General features: G+C 44.7%; 2 protein-coding genes across 5 annotated transcripts in view; one reads left to right on the top strand and one right to left on the bottom strand.

Moving 5' to 3' along the window:
- Positions 1-12,551: 12,551 nt before the first annotated feature.
- On the bottom strand, positions 12,552-17,436 carry MOCS3 (molybdenum cofactor synthesis 3). The gene has a single exon (XM_002747674.7). It carries the CDS (start codon positions 17,421-17,423, stop codon positions 16,041-16,043), a length of 1,383 nt encoding a protein of 460 aa, XP_002747720.1. The 5' UTR covers positions 17,424-17,436; the 3' UTR covers positions 12,552-16,040.
- Positions 17,437-17,741: 305 nt separating this feature from the next.
- The window catches only part of DPM1 (dolichyl-phosphate mannosyltransferase subunit 1, catalytic), a 23,363-nt gene continuing 18,659 nt past the window's right edge, over positions 17,742-22,445 (top strand). For 3 of the 4 annotated variants that reach the window (XM_008996130.5, XM_078371990.1, XM_002747659.7), the window contains exons 1-2: positions 17,742-17,911; positions 20,739-20,838. In XM_008996130.5, coding sequence (XP_008994378.1) covers positions 17,751-17,911; positions 20,739-20,838 — 261 coding nt within the window. In that variant the 5' untranslated portion in view covers positions 17,742-17,750. Of the gene's footprint in view, positions 17,912-18,177; positions 18,329-20,738; positions 20,839-22,445 lie in introns of all 4 variants that reach the window. The other variant, XM_035298925.3, reaches the window with a different exon arrangement.

Raw genomic sequence — 22,445 nt, 5'->3', positions numbered from 1 at the left:
AACAGCTTGGCCAACAGGGCAAAACCCGTCTGTACTAAAAAATGTATTAAAAAACTAGCTGGGCATGGTGATGTGCACCTGTAATCCCAGCTACTCAGGAGGCTGGGGAACCAGAATCACTTGAGCCTGGGAGGTGGAGGTTGCAGTGAGCCGAAAACGCGCCCCTGTACTCCAGCCTGGGCAAGACTCCATTGAGCGGTGGTGGGGGGGGGGGGGGGGCGGGGAGATATAAAAAGCAATTGGACTCTGAGCATGTTTTTCAAATACAAACCAACCAATCCAGATCCTGCACCCAAAGCACCTCCTCTACTGGGCTGTCACATTCCTAGCCTCTGTCCACCTGCCCTGAGGCCACTAACACCCAAGCTGAGCCACCAGCCACAACGAGGGACCAACCCCACACCCACAGAGCTCACTGAAATTATTCAGATGAGCCGATCCTAAGCCTGCCTACCCTGTGTCATCTATTCCCTCCCACAGCCACAGCGGGAAGCCTTCTGCACCTGTTTTTCCCCAGAAACCTTTGCCTACTGACCAACATGGGACTTCCGGGTGTGGCTTCTCCATGGCATCTCATACCCCTTCCTCTTGGGATCTGTGTATTCAATGAACAATCTTTTTTTTCTTTTCTTTTCTTTTTTTTTTTTGAGGCAGGATCTCACTTTGTTGCCCAGGCTGGAGTGGAGTGCAGTGCAGTGGTGGAGTCATAGCTTGCTTCAGCCTCAACCTCCCAGACTGAAGTGATCCTCCTACCTCAGCCTCCTGTCTGGGACCCCGGGTGTGCACCACCACGCCAGGCTGATTTTTTTTAAGAGGCAGGGTCTTGCTATATTGCCCAGGCTGGTCTGTAGCTCCTGGCCTCAAGCAATCTTCCCACCTTGGCCACAATGTTTTCAATAACAGGCATCTCCTGATCTGTTGGTCTCCTCATTTCTAAATAGCAATAAAACCTACATTTGAAAACAAGAATTCTCCTCTCCGGCACTCGCAGGCCATAGGACTGGATGGTGCTGACCCCATTTACCTAACCCCCAGCCCAGATTCAGGGGTGGGCATGTGACTGAGGCCTAGCCAATCAGAGCACCCCAGCCCTGCTCTCTACAGTTTGCCCAGTGAGAGCCCATCCTGGGCTCTTGGTTAGAACAGCTGGGAAAGGGTGGCTGCCAGGATGGGCTCCACTCTGCCCTGCCCTTGGCTTCATTCTCAAGCAGGCATTCCCAGGGGGCAGCCCACAAACAGTCAGCTGGTGTTTCTCAAGCAGGCATTCCCAGGGGGCAGCCCACAGTCAGCCAGCTGGTGTTTCTCCTGCTGTGCTGAGCTGCAGGGGCAGGAATAGACTGGGAAGTTGGGTTTCATCGGGTGGGGTTTTGCAGAGAAACAAGGGCACAGAGTGAGCAAGGAAGAGATTGTAGCAGCGGGCGATGGGATCTCAGCTGGAATAGAGGGAAGTGAAAACATGGGAAGGGTGCAGTGTGCAGGTGGTGAGATTGGGGATTGTAGGGTCTCACGGGTCAAGACATTGCTGGAATGAAGGTTCTGGAGGGAATTAGTTGAAAGGCTAGGGGCTGGGCACAGTGGCTCACACCTATAATCCCAGCACTTTGGGAAACCAAGGTGGATGGATCACCTGAAGCCAGGAGTTTGAGGTCAGCCTGGCCAACATGATGAAACCCCATCTCTAATAAAAATACAAAAATTAGCCAGATGTGGTGGCAGGCACTTGTAATCCCAGCTACTTGGGAGGCTGAGGCAGGAGAATCACTTGAACCTTGGAGGCAGAGGTTGTAGTGAGCAGAGATCAGGCTATTGCACTCCAGCCTGGGAGACAAGAGCGAGACTCTGGCTCAAAGAAAAAGAAAAAAAAAAAAAAAGCTAGGGACAAATAGATCCAGGCCTGGGGACCCTGAACCGTAATACCACAAAGATGCCCTCTGGGAAAAAGATTACAATGTTATGAAATAAGATTGAGGGAGACTGAGGCGGAAGATCGTTTGAGCTTAGGCGTTAGAGGCTCCAGCCTGGATGACAGAGTGAGACCCTGTCTCCCCTTCCCACAGCTACAGTGGGAAGCCTTCTGCACCTCTTTTTCCCCGGAAACCTCTGCCTCCTGACCAACATGGGACTTCTGGGTGTGGCTTCTCCATGGCGGGTCATGCTCTTTCCTCTTGGGATTCTTTCTGTTTTTCTTCCTCCTCCTCCTCCTTCTTTTTTGGAAACAAACAAACAAACAAACAAAAACTTAGTCCTGAACGTGATCCCACTGCTAGATCTAACTACCCGTTTACAGGAAATACAGAGGGCGGAAGAACAAGTTGAGCTGCACAATGGAGCTGCAAAATCCAGACTGTGGGAGACACTACAGCACAGACAGCCCCATTTCTTCAACAAACATACTGTCGGGGGAGAGAAAAGATGAAAAGGAAAATCTAGAGATTAAAAGCTATGTAAAAGACAAAAAAAAGTTTCAAAAAATAAAGATACACAAAAGACAATCAATTGGAAATGTGTGGACTTTACTCATTCAAACAAACAGTTTTTTAAAAATCTTAATATTGAGCCAATTGGAAATTTGAGCACTGACTGGATATTTAATGTCATTAAAGAATTATTGTAGGCCAGGCTCAGTGGCTCACACCTGTAATCCCAGCACTTTGGGAGGCTGAGGCAGGTGGATCACCTGAAGTCAGGATTTCTAGACCAGCCTAGCCAACATGGTAAAACCCCATCTCTACTAAAAATATGAAAAATTAGCTGGGCATGGTGGCAGATGCCTGTAATCTTGGCTACTTGGGAGGCTGAGGCAGGAGAATCACTTGAACCCGGGAGGTGGAGGTTGCAGTGAGTTAAGATTGAACCATTGCACTCCAACGTGGGCAAGAAGAGCAAAACTCCATCTCATGAGGTTTTCAAGGCTATTCTCTTGGGACACAGGCAAGTCCTGTGTCCGCATCTGAAAAATCATCACCCAGAAATCATCCAATAATACATCTGATTATTTTATTGTGATATTCTCCTCTCCCATCAGAACCAGGCTAGCTTGGTCTAGCTCCCCAGACCTTCAGGGGACAGTTCTCTTCTGGCTCTTCATTTGGGATCTCTTTCTCTGAAGTTTCAGAATTTTCCAAATCTTCCCTCCATCTTCAGAGGCTGCTCCAGTCTGTCAAGACCTGACCTTTTCTTCTTGGTGGATTTCTCTGGGTACTACTGGCAATCAGGTCTTTTCTCCTTTTCAGATAATCCTATAGGAGACAAGAGACCTGGGTGGAGTCTGCTGTCCTTTTAAGATTTTGGTCTTTTTTATCTTATTTGCCTCCTCATATTGCTCCAGATATCTTCTAAGATGCTGATATTTTTCCTAGGGAAAAATCTTAATTCATCTTTGGTTTAATCAGCCTTTCTGTGCCTCTTATGTATTTATTTATCTCACCCACACAATGGGGTGGGCAATTGGAAATCATCTTAAAGTTCTGACTGCCACATAATTTTACCCATAAATATTTCTTTTTTTTTTTTTTTTAAGACAGGGTTTCACCATGTTGGTCAGACTGGTCTTGAACTCCCGACTTTAGGTGATCTGCCCGCCTTTGGCCTCCAAAGTGCTTGGATTACAGGCGTGACCCACCACGCCTGGCCCAACCATATATATTTCTAAAACATAAACTTCTTTTTTTTTGAGATTCCACATGGCCAACCCTGAACAGAATAAGAAATTAGGGAAGATGAATTTGGACTCTAATTGTCTAAGTCTTCCCCCCTGTCCTCATAAGGGCAAGGGGATTTGAGTTCAGTCTTTAATTCCTTTGGACTTCAATTGTACCTTCAGTTACAAGGAACCTTTGGATATTAATTTGTGTCCGGGAATATAATGAAGCCTTTATATTCAAATATGAAATATACTGTTGGCTTTTATTATGAGAGTATATTTAATCTCATTACCAATCTCTGATGAGCCACGTTGGACAACAAAGCTGCACATAATTTGAGATGGGAAAGAGATAGGTAACTGATTTTTAGTGAAGAGTAGCCTTTGGGTTGATGTAATGAGCATGCCCTTCCAAATCCACTGATGGGCCACTCCGTCCACAAAGAGCACTGGCTGGTATTGGAGTTCAAGAAGGAAGGCCAGGACTGACTTGAAAGACCGCTATCTCCCCATGGAGGCAGCCTACCCTTGGGTGTCCATAAGCCTCACAGTTATACCTAATAGGTCAAGATAATCAAAGCTGGCAGGGAGAGTGTGGAAGGAGGACACCTATTCCCATTCTCCCCATTTCCCTGGAGAGGCACTTCCATTAAAACAGCAGTACTCGGCTGGGTGTGGTGGCTCACACCTGTAATCCCAGCATTTTGGGAGGCCGAGGCGGATGGATCACCTGAGGTCAGGAGTTTGAGACCAGCCTCACCAACATAGAGAAATCCGTCTTTACTAAAAATACAAAATTAGCTGGGCATGGTGGCATATGCCTGTAATCCCAGTTACTCGGGAGGCTAAGGCAGGAGAATTGCTTGAACCTGGGAGGCGGAGGTTGCGGTGAGCTGAGATTGTGCCACTGTACTCCAGCCTGTGCAACTAGAGTGAAACCCAATCTCAAATAAAACAAAAAAGCCAATGAGGCCAGGCACAGTAGCTCATACCTGTTATCCCAGCACTTTGGGGCCAAGTCAGGAAGATGGCTTAAGCCTAGGAGTTCGAAACCAGCCTGGGCAATATAGTGAGCCCTTGTCTCTACAAAAAAACAATTTTTAAAATTAGCTGAGCATGGTAGCAGGTGCCTGTAGTCTCAGCTCCTCAGGAGGCTGTGGTGGGAGGATCACTTGAGCCCAGGAGATGGAGGCTGCAATGAGCTATGATTGTACCGCTGTGTTGGGTAGCAGCCCAAACCCCATACATGGGTGTCCTTAGTCCCGGCGGTGATGAGGGATTGAGAAAAGAAAATAAAGACAAAGACCCAAGACTAAAATTTACACCATGGGTCCAGGAGACCGACGCAAGCGTGGGAACCTCCTTGGCCCCGAGCTCTGGGCTCCAAACACTTTTATTATTATTTTCATTGATCTCATTGGCATGGAAGCGGAGGGTGAAGGGGTAGGTAAGATAGCTGGTGGGGAGAGCACTTGAGATCCTTCTAAGACATGCTAAACTAGTGCTCTGAGTTCATCACCAATTGTTATCAGGCTGCGGAGGCATCAGTAGTGGATGAGGAACCGCTTGGTCTGACCACACCCAGTGCATCAAGGGGCTTTCATCTTCTGAGCATTGAGGACATAGAGCAATTAAAATCACTCCATATTCTGAGAACCTAGGCAGAGCCTGAGGCATTCCGTGATCTCTGCCCTGCAAGGCTTTTCTCCTCCTTGCCAGCTCCCATCTGCAAAGACCCTCCCAGATCTTGTGAGCAAAGGTCACCTCCCTTCTCAGAGATCTTTGCACAAACCCTCTTTTCGAGGCCCTCATGCAGTCTCCATGTTGAGAAGGCATTCCTGGGACCACAGCAGTATTCCCTGCTCTGCAACCACCCGGAGGTGTTCCCCGGTGTTACTGCACTCTCAGATGGCCTTTACCTTAGGCCTCCTGTTGCCGCTTGATTTCTAATTAACTGCACCAATAATATAGTTTAGTTTGCTGTATACACTTCAGTCTACTCTGAGCCAAGCAAGCTTATAATTATTTAGCTGTAATTAACATAGGTCTCCCCCTGGCCATTTTGACCCACACCACTGCACTCCGACATGGGCAACAGAGAGAGACAGTGTCTCAGAGAATAAAAATAAATAAGTAAACAAATTAGTAAATACCAGTGTTTGACCCCTGAGGTTCTGGCTTTATTGGGCCTGAATGCTGCCTGGGCAACAGGACTATTCAGAGCGCCCCGAGCAGCAGGGTGCAATGGCTCCTGTCTGCAATCCCAGCAGGCTGAGGGGGGTGGATCACTTGACGTCAGGAGATTGAGACCATTCTGGCCCATGCACAACTAGGTGAAGCCCCGTCTCTACTAAAAAGACAAAAATTAGCAGAGCATGGCAGCACAACCTGTAATCCCAGCTACTCGGGAGGCTGAGGCAGGAGAATTGCTTGAACCCATTAGGCAGAGGTTGCAGTGAACCAAGATCACACCATTGCACTCTAGCCTGGTCAACAAAAGTGAAATTCTTTCTCAAAAAAAAAAAAAAAAAAATCGCCCCAAGCCGTTTTACTCTGCAGCTGGCGGGGAGTGGAGCTTGCTGCCCGAAGTTAAGCCCTGGCTTCTCGGCCTTGCTCCACCTTCCCATGCCCATCCAGGAAGGATGGCTGATGTGGCCAGCTGGTGAGTGTGAGAGAAGGAACTGAGCTTGTGTGCTCTGCCTTGCCTCTTTCCTCTTTTTGAGATTGGCCTGGGGTGGGGGGTTGTCTGCTGAGCAGTAGAGTGGCTCTGTCCCTCTAGTGGACCTGCAGGCTGGAACAGCATGTGTGTGGACAGCATATTAGCAAGACTGGCCATACCTAGGCATAGTCTCCAAATATTAGGTTGGTGCAAGAGTAATAGTGGTTCTTTCCATTACTTTTTTTTTTTTTTTTTACATGGAGTCTCACTCTGTCGCCTAGGCTAGAGTGCAGTGGCACCATCTCAGCTCACTGCAACGTCCACCTCCTGGGTTCTAGCGATTCTCATGCCTCAGCCTCCTGAGTAGCTGGGATTATAGGCGCCTGCCACCACCTCCAGTTAATTTTTGTATTTTTAATGAAGACAAGGTTTCACCATGTTGGCTAGGCTGGTCTTGAACTCCTGGCCTCAAGTGATCCACCTGCCTTGGCCTCCCAAACTGCTGGGATTACAGGCATAAGCCACCACACTCTGTCCATGTTTTTGCCATTACTTTTAATGATAAAACCACAGTTACTGTTGCACCAACCTAATAGCTTTCTTGCTCTTAAAGGTGGAATTTCATCGTTGTCTTCCTGACTCAATCATGTCTTTCTCACTTGGTTCTGAACTTCAGGACGAAAGAAAAGGATGTGAAGCCCTGGTCCTCTAAAACCCCAGCATCTGCTACCTCCTTCCCTTGTTTTGGCTTGGCTAATTCGGCCTCATGCTTCATGTCTCAGCTCTAAGGTCCTTTTCTCCAAGAGGCCTTCCCCAGACAAAGAAAGTCCCCTGGCAGTATGTCTACTTTCATAAAACCCTCAGAAGTTTCTTTTCTTTCTGGCCTACATTTACACTGTCATTGACAAAAGCAGAATATCTCAACCTCGACACCACTGACGTTGGGGGTCTAAATAATTCTTTGTGGCGGGGACTGTCCTGGACACGGTAGGATGCTTAGCAGCATCTCCAGCCTCTCCCCACTGGATGCTGGTAGCACCTCCCTTCCCCGCCAGCTGTGACAATCAAAATGCCTCCAGACGTGGCCGGGTGCCCCACACTATATTATTGCGTTCAAGGCCAGCTGCGTGAATGCACGGTGTGCACAGTCACAGGGCCCCGGGCTCAGAGGGCCTTGCACTTTGCTGACTGCTCCTCAGTCATGATATTCTTTTTGTTTGGTTGGGTTGGTGTAAATTGAATTTTATTAAAGCAGGTCTGATGACACCTTGATTTTAGGACTTCCGACTTCCAGAACTGTAAGGCAATAAGTGAATGTTGTGGCATGTCATTTTCAATTGTGTGACAATGTATTGGCCGGCAACGAAATTATTAATAGTTTTTGAACAGGGAACCTGCAAATGATGTTGCTAGTCCTCACTGCGGACCTCGTTTGTTAACGCTACTCTCCTCATTTCAAAGCAACAATGGGGGATTTGGAAGAGCAAAGAATGTGTCTATCTTATTCACAGTGCTGTCTCGCCGATACTGGCAAAAGGAAGGTGCTCAAAAATATTTGAGGAAGGCAGGGAGTGACGGAGAAGCTCAATTTAGGCCCTGCAGCTACCCCTGGCTGAGAAACAGAAGGAAAGAATCACCTCGGTCCTCGTAAGCCGTTCTATTCATCAGCTAAGCCTTCCTTCCCGAGGCTACAGGAACATTCTTCCAAACTCCTCAAGCGTGTCAAACGGCAGGTGTCCCCTGTGTGGTCTGTGGGTCTCTCCCTTGGCTCTCCATATGCCACGTCAGCTGGGCTGAACAGCAATCCCCAAATGTAATAAGATAAGGCCGGGTGAGAGCCTTAACACTGAATTTCTCAGCTCTGCTCATTCAAGGCAGGCTTTCACTTTGTGTTAATTCTGGCCAATTTAGCTTGTCCTCCCATCTGAAAATCAGTCTACCAGGATGCAATTCTCATAGCCAGGGAGCTAAGGTCAGCTAAGCAAGTCTGCCAGCAGCAGGAAAATGCCATTTATAGTAAAGCCACCCAAAGTGGGGACCCAAATCTCAAACTAAATAATGAAGGGAAAAAATGTTTGATTGGGGCTGCATCTTGAAAAATGAGCGTAAAATTGATAAGAATAGGTTTATTTCCTTTCATGGCTTTCTTCTGTAGGTTTGCGGTTTGCAGCACCTCCTGGGGAACGGGTAGGGGATGGAAAGAGCCTGAGGAAGGCTCAGGGTTCCCATACCATTATGCTTCTTGGTCTAGGAGGGAGATGGTGACAGTGTTCAAGCTATGAGAATTAATCAAGCAGTACACTTAAAAATTTGTGCATTTTTCTTTTTTTTAATAGAGGCAGGGTCTTACTATATTGCCCAGGCTGGTCTCGAACTTCTGGGCTCAAGCGATCCTCTCACTTCTGCCTCCTAAAGTGCTGGAATTACAGGTGCGAACCACTACACCCAGACAGGATTTGTGCATTTTTCTATATGTAATTTCTTCAATTAAAGACTTTAATGTAATGGTTCCAAATTTCAGGAACATTGAATGACTCGTTAGCGGGGTACTAGGCCTACTAAATATAAAGTAATACTTTACTGTACACTTCAGTGTATGGAGTTGCAGTCTCCTAACTAGAGGAATAGAAGACAATTACTTCTCTGCTTGGGTTGGTTTGCCCCTGGTAAGGAGGTTTCTCTTGGCACCAGGAAGTTTTCATGATTCTCTATAAAGAACAGATTTGGCATGTTTTGGTTGCTGCTTCTCTCATTGTATGTCTCATGATTCCCAAGTAGCAGGGACTACAGGTGGGAAATCAGCCACCATGCCCAGTTAATTTTTGTATTTATTTTATTTTATTTTTATTTTTTCTTTTTAAGGCGGGGTTTCACCATGTTGGTCAGGCTGGTCTTGAACTCCCAACCTCAGGTGATCCGCCCGCCTTGGCTTCCAAAGTGCTTGGATTATAGGCGCGAGCCACCATGCCCTGCCTAATTTTTGTATTTTTAATAGAAATGGGGTTTCACCATGTTGGCCAGGCTGGTCTCAAACTCCTGACCTTGTGATCTCCCCACCTCGGCCTCGCAAAGTGCTGGGAATTACAGGCATAAGCCACCACGCCTGGCCTGGGAAAAGTAAGTTTCTTACTTGCTCACCTCAGTCCTCCCCCAATGGCTCTCATCAGTATCCTCATCCCAGTACATAACACAAACATCCACCCAGTCCATGCAGCTGCTCAAGCCAAACCCAGAGGCATCTTGACTTCCCCATCTCCCTGTCTGCCTTCTCTGATCCTTCAAAGATGTCCACCTCCAAGTCATAGCACTAATCCGTCTACTTCTCTCCTCTCCACCACCCATTCTAGTCCTAGTGTGGCTGGTTGAATAACAGCCCTCAAAGATGTCAAGCCTGAATCCCTGGAGCCTGTAAATATGTTACTTTCATGGTAAAAGGGACTTTGCAGGTGTGATTTTAAAAGTCTGATCCTTTGAGCTGGAGCTGCAAGATTTTAAAAAAATCCTGAGATGGAGAGCATAGCTTGGATTATCCAAATGGGTCCCTGTAATCACAAGAGCCCTTAGAATAAGGAGACAGGATGGCACGGTGGCTCACTCCTGTAATCCCAGCACTTTGGGAGGCCAAGGTGGGTGGATCACCTGAGGTTGGGAGTTTGAGACCAGCCTGGCCAATATGGCAGAACCCTGTCTCTATTAAAAATACCAGAATTAGTTAGGCATGTTGACATGCGCCTGTAGTCCCAGCTACTCAGGAGGCTGAGGCAGGAGAATCACTTGAACCTGGGAGGCAGAAGTAGCAGTGAACTGAAATTTCACCACTGCATGCCAGCCTAGGTGACAGAGCAAGACTCCATCTCAACAAAAAAGGAAGAGGGAGACACAGGAGATCAGAGTCAGAGTTTGTGAGGGAGAGTTGGGCTGAGGGCGTCACAAGGGAGTTAGGAGTTAAATTGCTATACCATTGGCTTTGATGATGGAGGAAGAGTCAAGAGCCAACGAATACAGGCGCCCTCTAGAAGCTAGAAAAGGCCAGAAACAAATCCTCCCCCAGAGCCTCCAGAAAAAAAGCAACCCTCATCACACCTTGATTTTAGGACTTCGGACTTCAGCACTGTAAGAGAGTAAACCACTATCAAGCCACTTCATTTGTGGTAACTTGCTAACAGCAGCAATAGGAAACTGACATACCTTGGTGCCATTACTTTTCACCTGCACCTAACTGATCCCTTGCCTTTGTCCTTGTCCCATATTCTCCCTTTTTCACAGAGGGGCTGGAGGAATCTTGGTAATATAGAAACAGGGTCCCAGCACATCCTCATTCTTAAAACCTCCTGTGTGTTTCCATGACCCTTAGAATAATATCCAGCCTCCTCACCATGGCCCATGATGCTTTGCACGATCTGGCCCTGGCCTTCCTCTCCTTTCCATTCATTCTGCTCTGACCTTAACTGCTTCTCTGTGTCTTCCAACTCGAGATGCTCTTTCCACCTTCAGAGCCCTTGCACTCGCTCTTCCCCTTGCCTGGCATGCTCTTCCCAGCCCATCTCGTGGCTCTAGCTTCTTGACTGAAATGGCCCCTTGCCAGGGGTCTTCTCTGGCTACCACCCCAGCCCGCAGCCATTATTCCTTCTTACAAATCACAATATGTGATTGAAGAACTGTTATCTGTCCTCCTTCTCTTCTACTAGGCTGTAAGGTTGTGCGGACAGATGCCTGGTCTGTCTTGTTTGTGGCTATGTCCCTCTGTGTAGGGCTTCAGTACCTGCCCATTTGTAATGCCCATTAACTATTTCTTGATAGAGCCGTGGGTTTCCTTGGCATGACCTAAATGACTTCCCCATGCTCTCTACTTATTATAAGCACTCAGGCTCTAGTTCTGATGAACAGAAGCAAACAAATGGGAAACTTGGGCCTTGGCGCAAGGTCAGGGTTGCCAAGCCTACAGACATGGGCACATGTTTCTCTACAGAGCAATGGGCATGAGGATAAAATATAGAGCAGCTGTTGATTAATTAAATAGTCCTAAGACCCTTCCTATAAATCTCTTTTAATTAGTTGCCGTAAAGAGCATATATAACTTTCAGGAGAGCAAAAATAAAGGCAAACATTTGGAGGCAAAATGCTACTTGCCTTCCTTTCGTTGAAAACAATGAAGGGAAATGTATATGTGGGTGCATGGAGTGAATGAGAATAGGGTTCCATCCATTAAGCAGTCTTGTCCATTAGCAAACTAGTATAACAAATATGTAATCTTGGCCCAACTGATTTTTTCTTTTTGAGACTGAATCTTGCTCTGTCACCCAGGCTGCTGTATAGTGTCATGATCTCAGCTCATTGCAACCTCTGCCTCCTGGCTTCATGTGATTCTCCTGCCTCAGTCTCCTGAGTAGCTGGGATTACAGGCACCTGCCACCACGCCCCACTATTTATTTCTTTTTTGAGTCGAAGTCTTGCTCTGTCTCCTAGGCTGGAGTGCAGTGGCTCAATCTTGGCTCACTGCAACCTCCATCTCCCAGGTTTAAGCAATTCTCCTGCCTCAGCCTCCTGAGTAGCTGGGACTACAGGTGCATACCACCATGCCCAGCTAATTTTTGTATTTTTAGTAGAGACGGGGTTTCATCTTGTTGACCAGGATGGTCTCGATCTCTTGACCTCATGATCCACCCACCTCGGCCTCCCAAAGTGCTGGAATTATAGACGTGAGCCACCGCGCCCGGCCAACTTTTGTATTTTTAGTAGAGACGAGGTTTCACCATGTTGGCCAGGCTGGTCTCAAACTCTTGACCTTTTGATTCACCCACCTCAGCCTCCCAAAGTTCTGGAATTACAGGCATGAGCCACCGTGCTCGGCTGTCAGCTAATTTTTGTATTTTTAATAGACACAGGGTTTCACCATGTTGGCTAGGCTGGTCTCAAACTCCTGACTTCAGGTGATCCACCCACCTTGGGATACTGCCTGTGTAATACACCAGGGTCACACAGAGGCTACCCCAAGATTTCACTCTGGAGTTCCACATCTAGAGAGAAGGAGGCATACCAAGTGTCTCAGAGTACATTTCTATTGTATCTGGAATACGATTCAGTGATTGTCAGGACATAGATTGCTTTCTATGCCCTGACAGGGTATGAACACATGAGACAATTACAAAGTTTTGCTTAGAGTCAGTACAGCACGATGCTTAGGGAATAGGCTCTTCAATCAGAGCATCTGGATTCAAATCCCAAATAACACATTAAGTGCTCAATAAATATTGGCTATTATTTTATTTAGAATAAAAACCAGACTATGATGGTCTACAAAGTTTTAAGATGTTCCCTACTTCTCAAACCATTTTTTGAGATGTTCAAAAATGTCTCAAACCATTTAAGATGTTCCCTGTCCCTCTCTCCCTAATTGTTCAAAACCCAACTTGCCTCTGTAGTTTCTTGAACAGAACATTCCAAATTTATTTGCCTTGGGGTCTTTACAGTTATTTTTCTCCCAGTATAGAATTGTTTCCTCAGATCTTTTGTAACTGGCTCTCTTACCTTTCAGGTTTGGAGTTTAATGTGGTCTCTGAAGAGGCCTCCCATAACTAACCTATTCAAAACAGATCCCTTTCCCCACCCTAACATGTCACAGTTTCATTTCTTTTATGGCACTTAACAGTAATTTACCTGATTTATCTCCCCCATTTAAATATAAACTCTTCTACAACAGGAAAACTCTTGCTCATTTTTATTCCAGAACCTAGAACAGTACACTGAAGGCACTTGATGTTTGTTATGAAAAGGAAAAAAAAAATTAAATTCAGGCTGGGCATGGTGGCTAACACCTATAATCCACTTTGGGAGGCTGAGGCAGGAGGGCTGCTTGAGCCCAGGAGATTGAGATGAGCCTGGGCAACATATTGAAACCTCATCGCTACAAAAATTTTTTATTTTTAAAATTTTTTAAAGAGATGGGTTTTCACCATGTTGGCCAGGCTAGTCTCAAAACTCTTGACCTCAGGTGATTCACCCACCTCAGCCTCCCAAAGTGGCAAAGTGCTGGGATTACAGGCATGAGCCACCATGCCTGGCCACAAAAAAAATGTTTAAAATTAAAAAATGGTTAGGCATGGTGGCCCACACTTATAATCTAAGCTACTTGGGAGGAGGAAGGATCACTTGAACCCAGGAGGTTGACGCTGCAGTGAGCTATGATCACAACACTCCACTCCACCCTGGGCTACGGAGCAAGACTGTCTAAAAAAAAAATCAGTTTAAATCTCATCTCACAATTAAAACTAAGTACAATCCCCAGAAGGAACAAAATTTCAAATACTAAAATATGCCAGGTGCAGTGGCTCATGCCTGTAATCCTAGCACTTTGGGAGGCTGAGGTTCGAGGATCGGCTGAGGTCAGGAGTTCAAGACCAGCCAGGCCAACATGTCTCCACCAAAAAATACAAAAATTAGCCGGGTATAGTGGCAGACACCTGTAATCTCAGCTACTTGGGAGACTGAGGCATGAGAATGGCTTTAACCTGGGAGGTGGAGGTTGAAGTGAGCCAAGATTGTGCCACTGCACTCTAGCCTGGGGGATAGAGTGAGACTCTGTCTCCAAAAGAAAAAAAAATACTGAAATAGATCTGGGTTGTGTACTGGGTATCTGTCATATTCTTAACAGCCCATCTTTTGAAAAATATTTCACTACTGGGGAAAATCCCCCATCATGAGTTCTGTCTTCCTAGTGTAGATATCAAAACACAAATTCCCGGCCTCTCTTGCCGCTAAGATATAAGCATGGAAATAGGCTCTGCCTACCCGACACCCTCATAAGATTTGACTCAGAAAACAATAAGGTAGTGACTCAGCTTTTCGACACGTGGACTGTGGCTGAGGTGTTGGGCTTTCTGGGAGAGCAGCGGGGGTCATGTCAAGTGAAATTGGTGAGACTGTAGTGGCAGTTTCCTCCTGTACTTGAAAGGGAATAGACACTGTTCTCATAAGGCCAGTTTTGTGCATATCTTGGGCACCATTCCTAGAAGTATAGCCTTGACTCTGTCCCCAAAATTCTCAAAAGCTCTTCCTACCACTGTAGTAAACCCTTTCCCACTTAGCCAGTCAGCTTCTCTTGCCTGCCCCCGGTGACAACCAGGTTTACAGGAACTACAACTTTCTGTAACTTTAGGACATCAGCCTTTAGAATATAAAATCATTCTTGTGTCTCACTACTTGTCTCCTGACATTTATCAGAATCAGTTGTCCCTGGAAGGAGGAGTCGAAAAACACAGGACATGTTTGTTCTCCACTCCAGGTCTCAGTCATTTACTTCCATAACTCCTTGATACAAACAGTTATAAGAGACCTGCTGTACTTTTATAAGAGAAGGGATTACTATACTTTAAGTATACCTGTTCAAATAATTAGTTACAATATTTCATAGTTAAAACGTGATGACTAATTTTGAATTTGATTGTTAAACACCACCCTCTTATAATAAAACAAGATTCTATATCACAGATTGCAAATTGGTGAGGAAATCTGGTCTGCAGAGGGTTTTTTCTGGCCTATAATGCTTTTAAGCTTTTTTTTCTAATTGTTGACAGAGATACAGAGACTTTGCAGTTATATCTGTGATTTCTGCTATTCTTAAACAACAACAATGGATGATTATGAGCCTGCATGCAGCAACCAGTGAGGGAACAGGCTCCCTTTTCACAGGCCATTAGTTCAACCGGCCACTGACAGGCTCTCACAAATCAAATTTTTACTTTAAATTTTGTTGTCTATATTGGAAGTTGGGGAGACTACCTACCATTTTATGAAAATGTTAAGTAAACAAACATAAAAACACATTTTACATTCATATAAAATGCTGGAATAAAAAAGATTAAATCAAAATAGAAAAGGCAAGTTAAAAGGGAAGAAGCAAAAGGTTGGGACTTGGACTTTAAGATTCCAAAGCAAGTCAAACCAATTTAGAAAATGTTCTATGTATGTGCAACATAAGGTGGATTCTGAAGCTAACTTTTATAAAACAGTAGCAATTTGTAACAGGCACTGACAGACTACAAAGGTGGCTTCCTCTATTTTGGCAAACTTTAAAGATCTCATTTTGATACTAATTCAAAATGCCAAATAGAATGACCCCCGTTTCTGAATAATTAAAACAATTTACATTTTAAACATGTATTCTATCATCTGAAATATTAAGAAGATCAATAATTTTTTTTTTTTTCTTTTTTAATATAAAGAAGGGGTGTCACCATGTTGGCCAGGCTGGTCTCGAACTCCTGACCTCAAGTGATCTGCCCATCTTGGTCTCCCAAAGTGCTGGGATTGCAGGCGTGAAGCCACCACACCCGGCCTAGATCCAAGAATTTCTTAACTAAACAGTAAACTGACCCTAAGTGTACACTCTGTGATCAATTTGAGAAGACTAAGTTTACTGCACCTTAATTCCAGGTATAAAATGATTTAGAAAGCATTTAGACTGGGGGAAGTAGAAAATAAGGACAGGTCAATGATCTGGAGTTTAAAATACAAAATCCTGTCACGTTATATCTCACATGTTCAAGACATCCTCCATGTGCTGGAAAAAAAATGATGGTTCTCAGAAACAGTATAATTCATTAATATGTCATCCAATCCATAACTAATTTTTAAATTCCTTATAAAAAAGGAGTCCATGTATTCACTGATACTATACAATCTCCTGTATATACATCTCCTGCATATTCACATCTTTCCCATCAAACTATACCAGTCACCTTAGTACTGTGGAAATGTTCCATCAATTTTAGCAGCCCAGGCCATGAGGCCCCCTACAACATCCCGGACTGTTAAAGAGTCTAACTCTTGAGCTGCTGATAAGGACTGGAGGATCTTCACGGCTTTCTGTGAGTCATTTCCCAGTTTGCAAATCACATAAATGGGGAGAGCAGCCCCTTCTTGTGTACGCTGCTTCCCTTCCCGGATTGCTTCTCCTAAGAGTTTCAGGCTCTCTGCATCCCTGCGTTCCAAATGTTTCAGAGGGATGTGTAGGGCATGAGGCAAACGACAGATGTCTACCTCGACCTGAGGCCTGACATCCAGCAACAGATGGGATGCTCCAGAATCCAGAAGTCGCTTATAGTCAGTGACGGAAACACGCTCCTCTGGGCTCAGTAACTGCAGGGAGAGGCATTTATCGGTGGCTGAGGAGCCACAAAAGGCTTCATAGTCCATCAGATCAGTCACAGTGGGCCGTTCCCCGCAAGCTGCACAGTCAAGCCTGCGACTCCGCAGCCGAATACAGCGGAAATGCCCTCTCAGGGCATCAAAGAGCAACAGGCTGCCACTGTAAGAAGGGCCCAGACCCGCAGCGATTTTCAGCACTTCCAAGGCCTGCAGGCAACCCAGGACCCCAGTTACCACACCGAGCACCCCGCCGTCCGCGCAGTTGGTCACTGTCTCCGCTGGGGGTGGCTGGGGGAATATGCAGCGATAGCAAGGCCCACCGTCATAATGGTAGACTGTGATTTGGCCCTCGAAGCGCAAGGCACTGGCAGACACGAGAGGCCGACCCGCCAGCACACAGGCGTCATTAACCAGATAGCGAGTGGGCACGTTGTCCGAGCAGTCGGCCACCACATCATATCGGCGGACCAGGTCTAGGGCAGTGGCTGGCGTAAGGGCCTGAGTGTACGGCACGCATTCCACCTCCGAATTGAGGCGGCGCAGCGAGGCGGCAGCCGAAAAGGCCTTGGCCTGGCCAGTCAGTGACTCGCCATGCAGCACTTGGCGGGGCAGGTTGCTCATCTCTACCACGTCATAGTCCACAAGGCCAAGGCGGCCCACGCCGGCCGCTGCCAAGTACTGCGCCAGTGGACAGCCGAGCCCACCGCAGCCCACGACTAGCACGGAAGCAGTCGCCAGGCGCAGCTGTCCGTGCACGCCCAGCTCCGGCAGCACTAGCTGCCGGCTATAGCGCAGAATCTCATCTCGGGACAGAGCAGCCTTCGGCGGCAGCGGCGACACCGGAACCAGCCGTTCCGGCTGCGGTTTCTGCTCCGCCAAAAGGGCCGCCGCCAGCCTCTGCTTCAGGGAATACAATTCCTCCTCACGTCGGGCAACTTCAGCCTGTAAGGCAACTGTCTCCTCACGGGAAGCCATGACGACCTCTTTCGGAAGTTGTCGTGAAAGGCATTTCCGCTTCCGCTTCCAGCTTCTGTCTCCTAGCGACTGGGATAAACTAAAAAACTTTATGGAGCTTGGGAAAAGGTGATTAATAGATATATACTTCCTAAATAAACCATAAAATTAAACTTTAAAGATGCATAAATCCTGAATATTTCTAATTGAACCACACAACGGTTCTAGAAGAACGAGCACTCACACAGATCATCCCCCTCTCTCAAATTTGGTAGGGTCCGACCTGTCCTTTTTTTTTCCGCGCCTCATTTACGCCATTCCGCTTCCGGCATCTGGCTCACTTCCGCCATGGCCTCCTTGGAAGTGAGTGGTAGTCCTCCCAGGTCTCGGCGGGAGCTGGAGGTGCGCAGTACACTACAGGACAAATATTCGGTGCTTTTACCCACCTACAACGAGCGCGAGAACCTGCCACTTATCGTGTGGTTGCTGGTGAAATCCTTCTCCGAGAGGTAGCGCACCAGGTCTCCCTCCGCGAGGAATGAGATGAGCTGGCATCCCCGGCCCGGGTGTCAGCAGCTGGCTGCGCAAGTCGGCCCTGTCAGCCTTCTTTGGCTCACGCGGGAAGGCTCGGGAAGAGGGTCACCCTGCGAGGGAAGCAGAGGCAGATGCATGTTGGGTTTTCCTCGTGTCCTGGGTTCTTATTCCTGTCCTTGGGCTTTGTGAGACACTCATTTATCTTTGTTATGAACTACTCCCGTGCCCCGTTTTTTCGTAGATGGGTTGGCCACTCTTTTACTTGGAAGCAAGCCTGAGAGCGTGACCCCAGTCCTCCCTCTAGGTGGTCAGGATCTGCGGCAAGAGCGGAGAGAGTCCAAGCGAGAGCGCTCACCCTCCATTCCGATGCCGAGTGCTTATATAAGCATGAGGTTTGGTCTCTGTGGGTTAGGAAGCTGTTGCTGGCCACGATAACCTTTCTGGAAAGGAGAGAGCAGAAGACCATCTTCCCTGATCATTCGTGGATGTTTGGTGTGATTGTTAGAAGCGGGATGGAGGGGGTGGAGTTCGAATTTGGAAGTGTTATATACAGTGTTTATTTAAAACTACAGAAAATCCTGGAGTCATTATGAAGTAACGTGTTCTACGATGGCACATATGGGATCATGATGTGAAATCTTTGGAGACTTTTTTTTCATATTAACGTATATAGTAAATTTGGAAGTTAGGTAATGTCTCTGTTATTTAATCAGGTTATGGCAATGAATGGATTATTTCCATTTCCAGAGGTTTTTGGTTGTTTTTTTTTTTTTTTTTTTTTTGGCTTTTGCTTTGCAAATGAGAACAAGGACTTTCTTCACATCATATTTTCCAGCTAAATTTAGAAAAGTGCTTGACATATAATGGTGCTCCTTTATTGTGTCAATTTTGGCAGCAGACACACTCGTACTTGTGTACTGGGGATAAATTCTTCAAGGGAGGATTTCTGCGTCGACAGAGAGGTGCTTAAAATGGACAGTTATTGCCAAATTGCTCTAAAGAAAAAAATTATACCAGTTTAGGATTCTCTATTCTTCAGAGTGCCTGTTTTCCCATCAACCAGCCTGCTTGAGCATTATTAAATTTAACATTGTTGGAAGTGCTAATTTGTGAAAACCGTTGCTGTCTTGATTGTATTTCCTTGCTTCCTTCACATGCCTTGCCCCTCAAAGTTTTAAAATTTATATTTTTTCCATTTAATCTTTCTTTCTTTCTTTCTTTTTTGAGACGGAGTTTCGCTCTTGTTACCCAGGCTGGAGTGCAATGGCGCGATCTCGGTCACCGCAGCCTCCGCCTCCTGGGTCCAGGCAATTCTCCTGCCTCAGCCTCCCGAGAAGCTGAGACTACAGGCGTGCACCACCATGCCCAGCTAATTTTTTGTATTTTTAGTAGAGATGGGGTTTCACCATGTTGACCAGGATGGTCTCGATCTCTTGACCTCGTGATTCACCCGCCTCGGCCTCCCATTTAATCTTAATTTTGATTTCTATAAGCTCTAAATTAATTAACCATCATTCAACCGATCTCGTTCAGGGCTTGTATTCTAATTTTGCAAAGTTTTTTGCTGTTTTAATTTTTTTACGTTATACAATTTATCTTTCCTATTAATGCTTTGTGAAAATCTTTTAAGACCAAAATGAGGTTTAATAAAGGAAACAAAACTATTTGCTTTTCAGATGCAATCAAATTACCTAAAGTCAGCCCAGCTTGATTCCTTTAAGCTTCCTCTCCCGTAAATGGAGTAGCTAGCTGCTTTGAAGTGGTAGGGGACAGTAATTTGCTTTTAACGACCCCATTTTGTTTATGGAATTTTTCTTTCAGCACATCTACTAAAATCACCATACATGTTTTGGCATGTAAAGGTACCAGTGCCCAAATTTAAGGCACAGTGGGAAGCCAGAGTCATTGTATCTACTCTTGGAGAACAGATACACAGGGTTTTGCTTTCTTGTCTTCAGAGTTGCTGGGGCTGACTCGTTAAAGCCTTTAACAGTGGAATATGTTTTCTGCTTGATTTTCTGGCATATGTTTCTTAGAGCGGGACCAAGAGAAAACAGAATGTTATGTTGTAGGTATAAAATTAATAACAAGAATGCCTTTAAAAGCGAGGGAGTGGGGGTGGCCACATGTACACCGATGCAGTATTTATCCACCAAGTATTGTGTTGCCTTGTTTTTAGATTAGAATCTACCACCTGAAGTTAATGGGAAGTAACATGTTAATTCTGAAGCACAGTGGAATCTTTTGTGATGCTACTCTACTTTTGTTTTTTTAAGCTGATAATGTGAGGTTATAGGCACAACTATTTGAAATCGTTTAAGATTGTGTCACCATTCTAAAATGGGTTTTTTAAAAGGTGAAATTAGATTTATACTCTATTACTCGATTTGGATTAAATTAGAAGAATAATCACTCAGAATTACTCAGTTTGGTTTGAGTTACCATGTAAAGTGCTTTTGAAGTACTCTATGTAACTAAGATTTGGTATTAAGGTTCACAATTTTATTTCCAAAGTAGGTAATAAAATTTCATATGATACATGTCATTACATGATTTTCTTTTGAACTAAAAAGTATGTTCTCTGTGTAAGAAGGACATTAGCATGTTTCAGCAACATACTGGGTTTGGAGGTAAAGTACTAAATATTTGACATTTATTTCATTTGATAATTGAAGTTTTCCTTAATGATTAGTATAGCAATAAATCTCCACTTATATTTTTAAGGAATCAGTACTTTTAAAATTACTTTTAAATTTGAGAACATTGTCATCAATCATTAATACAAATTTAATTTTTTTTTAGTGGAATCAACTATGAAATTATAATCATAGATGATGGAAGCCCAGATGGAACAAGGGATGTTGCTGAACAGTTGGAGAAGATCTATGGGTCAGACAGAATTGTAAGTTATAAGAACATTTTTCTATCATGAATTGTGATTACGAAGGGGAAAGATGAGAAAGAAACAATGCTTAAATTCAGTCTGTTTAGAAACTGAAAACATAAAGAGGAACTTAACACATTTGAGATTTAAATGTATTTTCATTGTCCTTAAAATTATACTTATCTTTGGTATGTTGGGTCAATGGTCATTTTACAGCAGAGAGTGAGCTTTTGGATGAACTCTGTTTATGACTAATTCTGCAGATCAGTTTTCTTGAAGGGCAAAAATTAAAGACTGATACTGGATTTACAAGGAATATTACAGAATTTGGTTGTAATTGGTAGTGTGTCTGTCTTAATCGTTCTTGCTCCCTTTTGGTAAGTATTCTCATACTTTCAGTAGAGAATACTGCCCGAATTTAAGAGCATGTAAATAGAAAAAGTTACTGTTTTCTTGTGAAACATTAATGACTTCTCAGAGTACTTGGTATTTTTAGTCTATAGAGTAGTCTTGTGGAAATAGATTGACTTTCTTAGTCCTAAACTTTAGATTTTCCCATTGTACCTTGAAATTTGTTAATGTACTATAGAAGTAACTTAAGCAAATATAGAGTTTATTTTATAATGGCTTCATAAGTTTTATTTTTGGTCACTGGTTTGGAATTATAAATGTTTATACTTGTAAGCACTTTTATAATTTATGTTCATAAAATATTGCAGACGAGTTTTTCAGTCTTGCACTATTGACGTGTGGACAGATTAATTCTTTACTATGCATTGTAGTATGTTCAGCACCATATCTGGACTGTCCTCACTAGATGCCGTTATAAACCCTCCTCCCCAGTTCACAACTGCAGATGTTTGGATATTGTCAGATACTTCCTTTGGGGGAAAAATTATCCTTTGCTCCCAGTAGAGAACTACTGGTATAGAGAAAGAAGTGTCTTTGAGAACATTTATTGTTATTTGCAATTCAAGAAATGGTAAATTAATCATCATTTAAAGAGAACAGTCACCCAGTCTAAACATTCTTGATAAGTCTTAGTAATAGAAATACTTTCCACAACTCATGTTTACTTATAGATGAATGTCAGTTGCATGAGATCTTGGTGGCAAGGATTTAAAGGAATTATATTGCTCATATACATGGTGAATCTATACTATAAATTCTTTCAGTCTGTCTCACAGATGTGTAACTCCTGTCTGTCACACCTCAGGTCTTCTCTGAAAATCTCCTAATGGGTAGGAATACAGAAGGAGGTAAAAAGTTAACAGATTTTCAGGCTTCTAGCAGAGACTTTCAGTAATGCTAGGTTTGAATTTTTGGCCAGTAGTTCCCCAGCTTTTCTTTTAGAAGCCCAGGGTGAAGGCCACTGATTTACAACACTCTGAGTTATGTGCTGCCATTTAATCTGGGACCATCAACCAGACAACATTTTGAATACTTTTGTCCTAAAACCTCAGCCTTAGGATGTGATTGATTGACTTTAGGGAATGGTTAATAAACTGACCTTTCAAATTTTGAAACAACATTGTCTTCGAAGACATTTTTCCTGTCAACCCAATAACATTCAAAATGAGAAAAAATTTGCATTCACTGTTAAGACTTCCCTCTGCTACCAGATA

Source organism: Callithrix jacchus, chromosome 5, assembly GCF_049354715.1.
Source record: "Callithrix jacchus isolate 240 chromosome 5, calJac240_pri, whole genome shotgun sequence".
Classification (NCBI taxonomy): Eukaryota; Metazoa; Chordata; class Mammalia; order Primates; family Cebidae; genus Callithrix; species Callithrix jacchus.
The sequence above is the reverse complement of the archived record's forward strand: the minus strand, read 5'-3'. Positions and strand labels throughout refer to the sequence as shown.

Excerpts from the sequence above, each read along its gene's own strand:
- MOCS3 (XM_002747674.7), bottom strand. The coding sequence starts at position 17,423 with ATGGCTTCCCGTGAGGAGACAGTTGCCTTACAGGCTGAAGTTGCCCGA.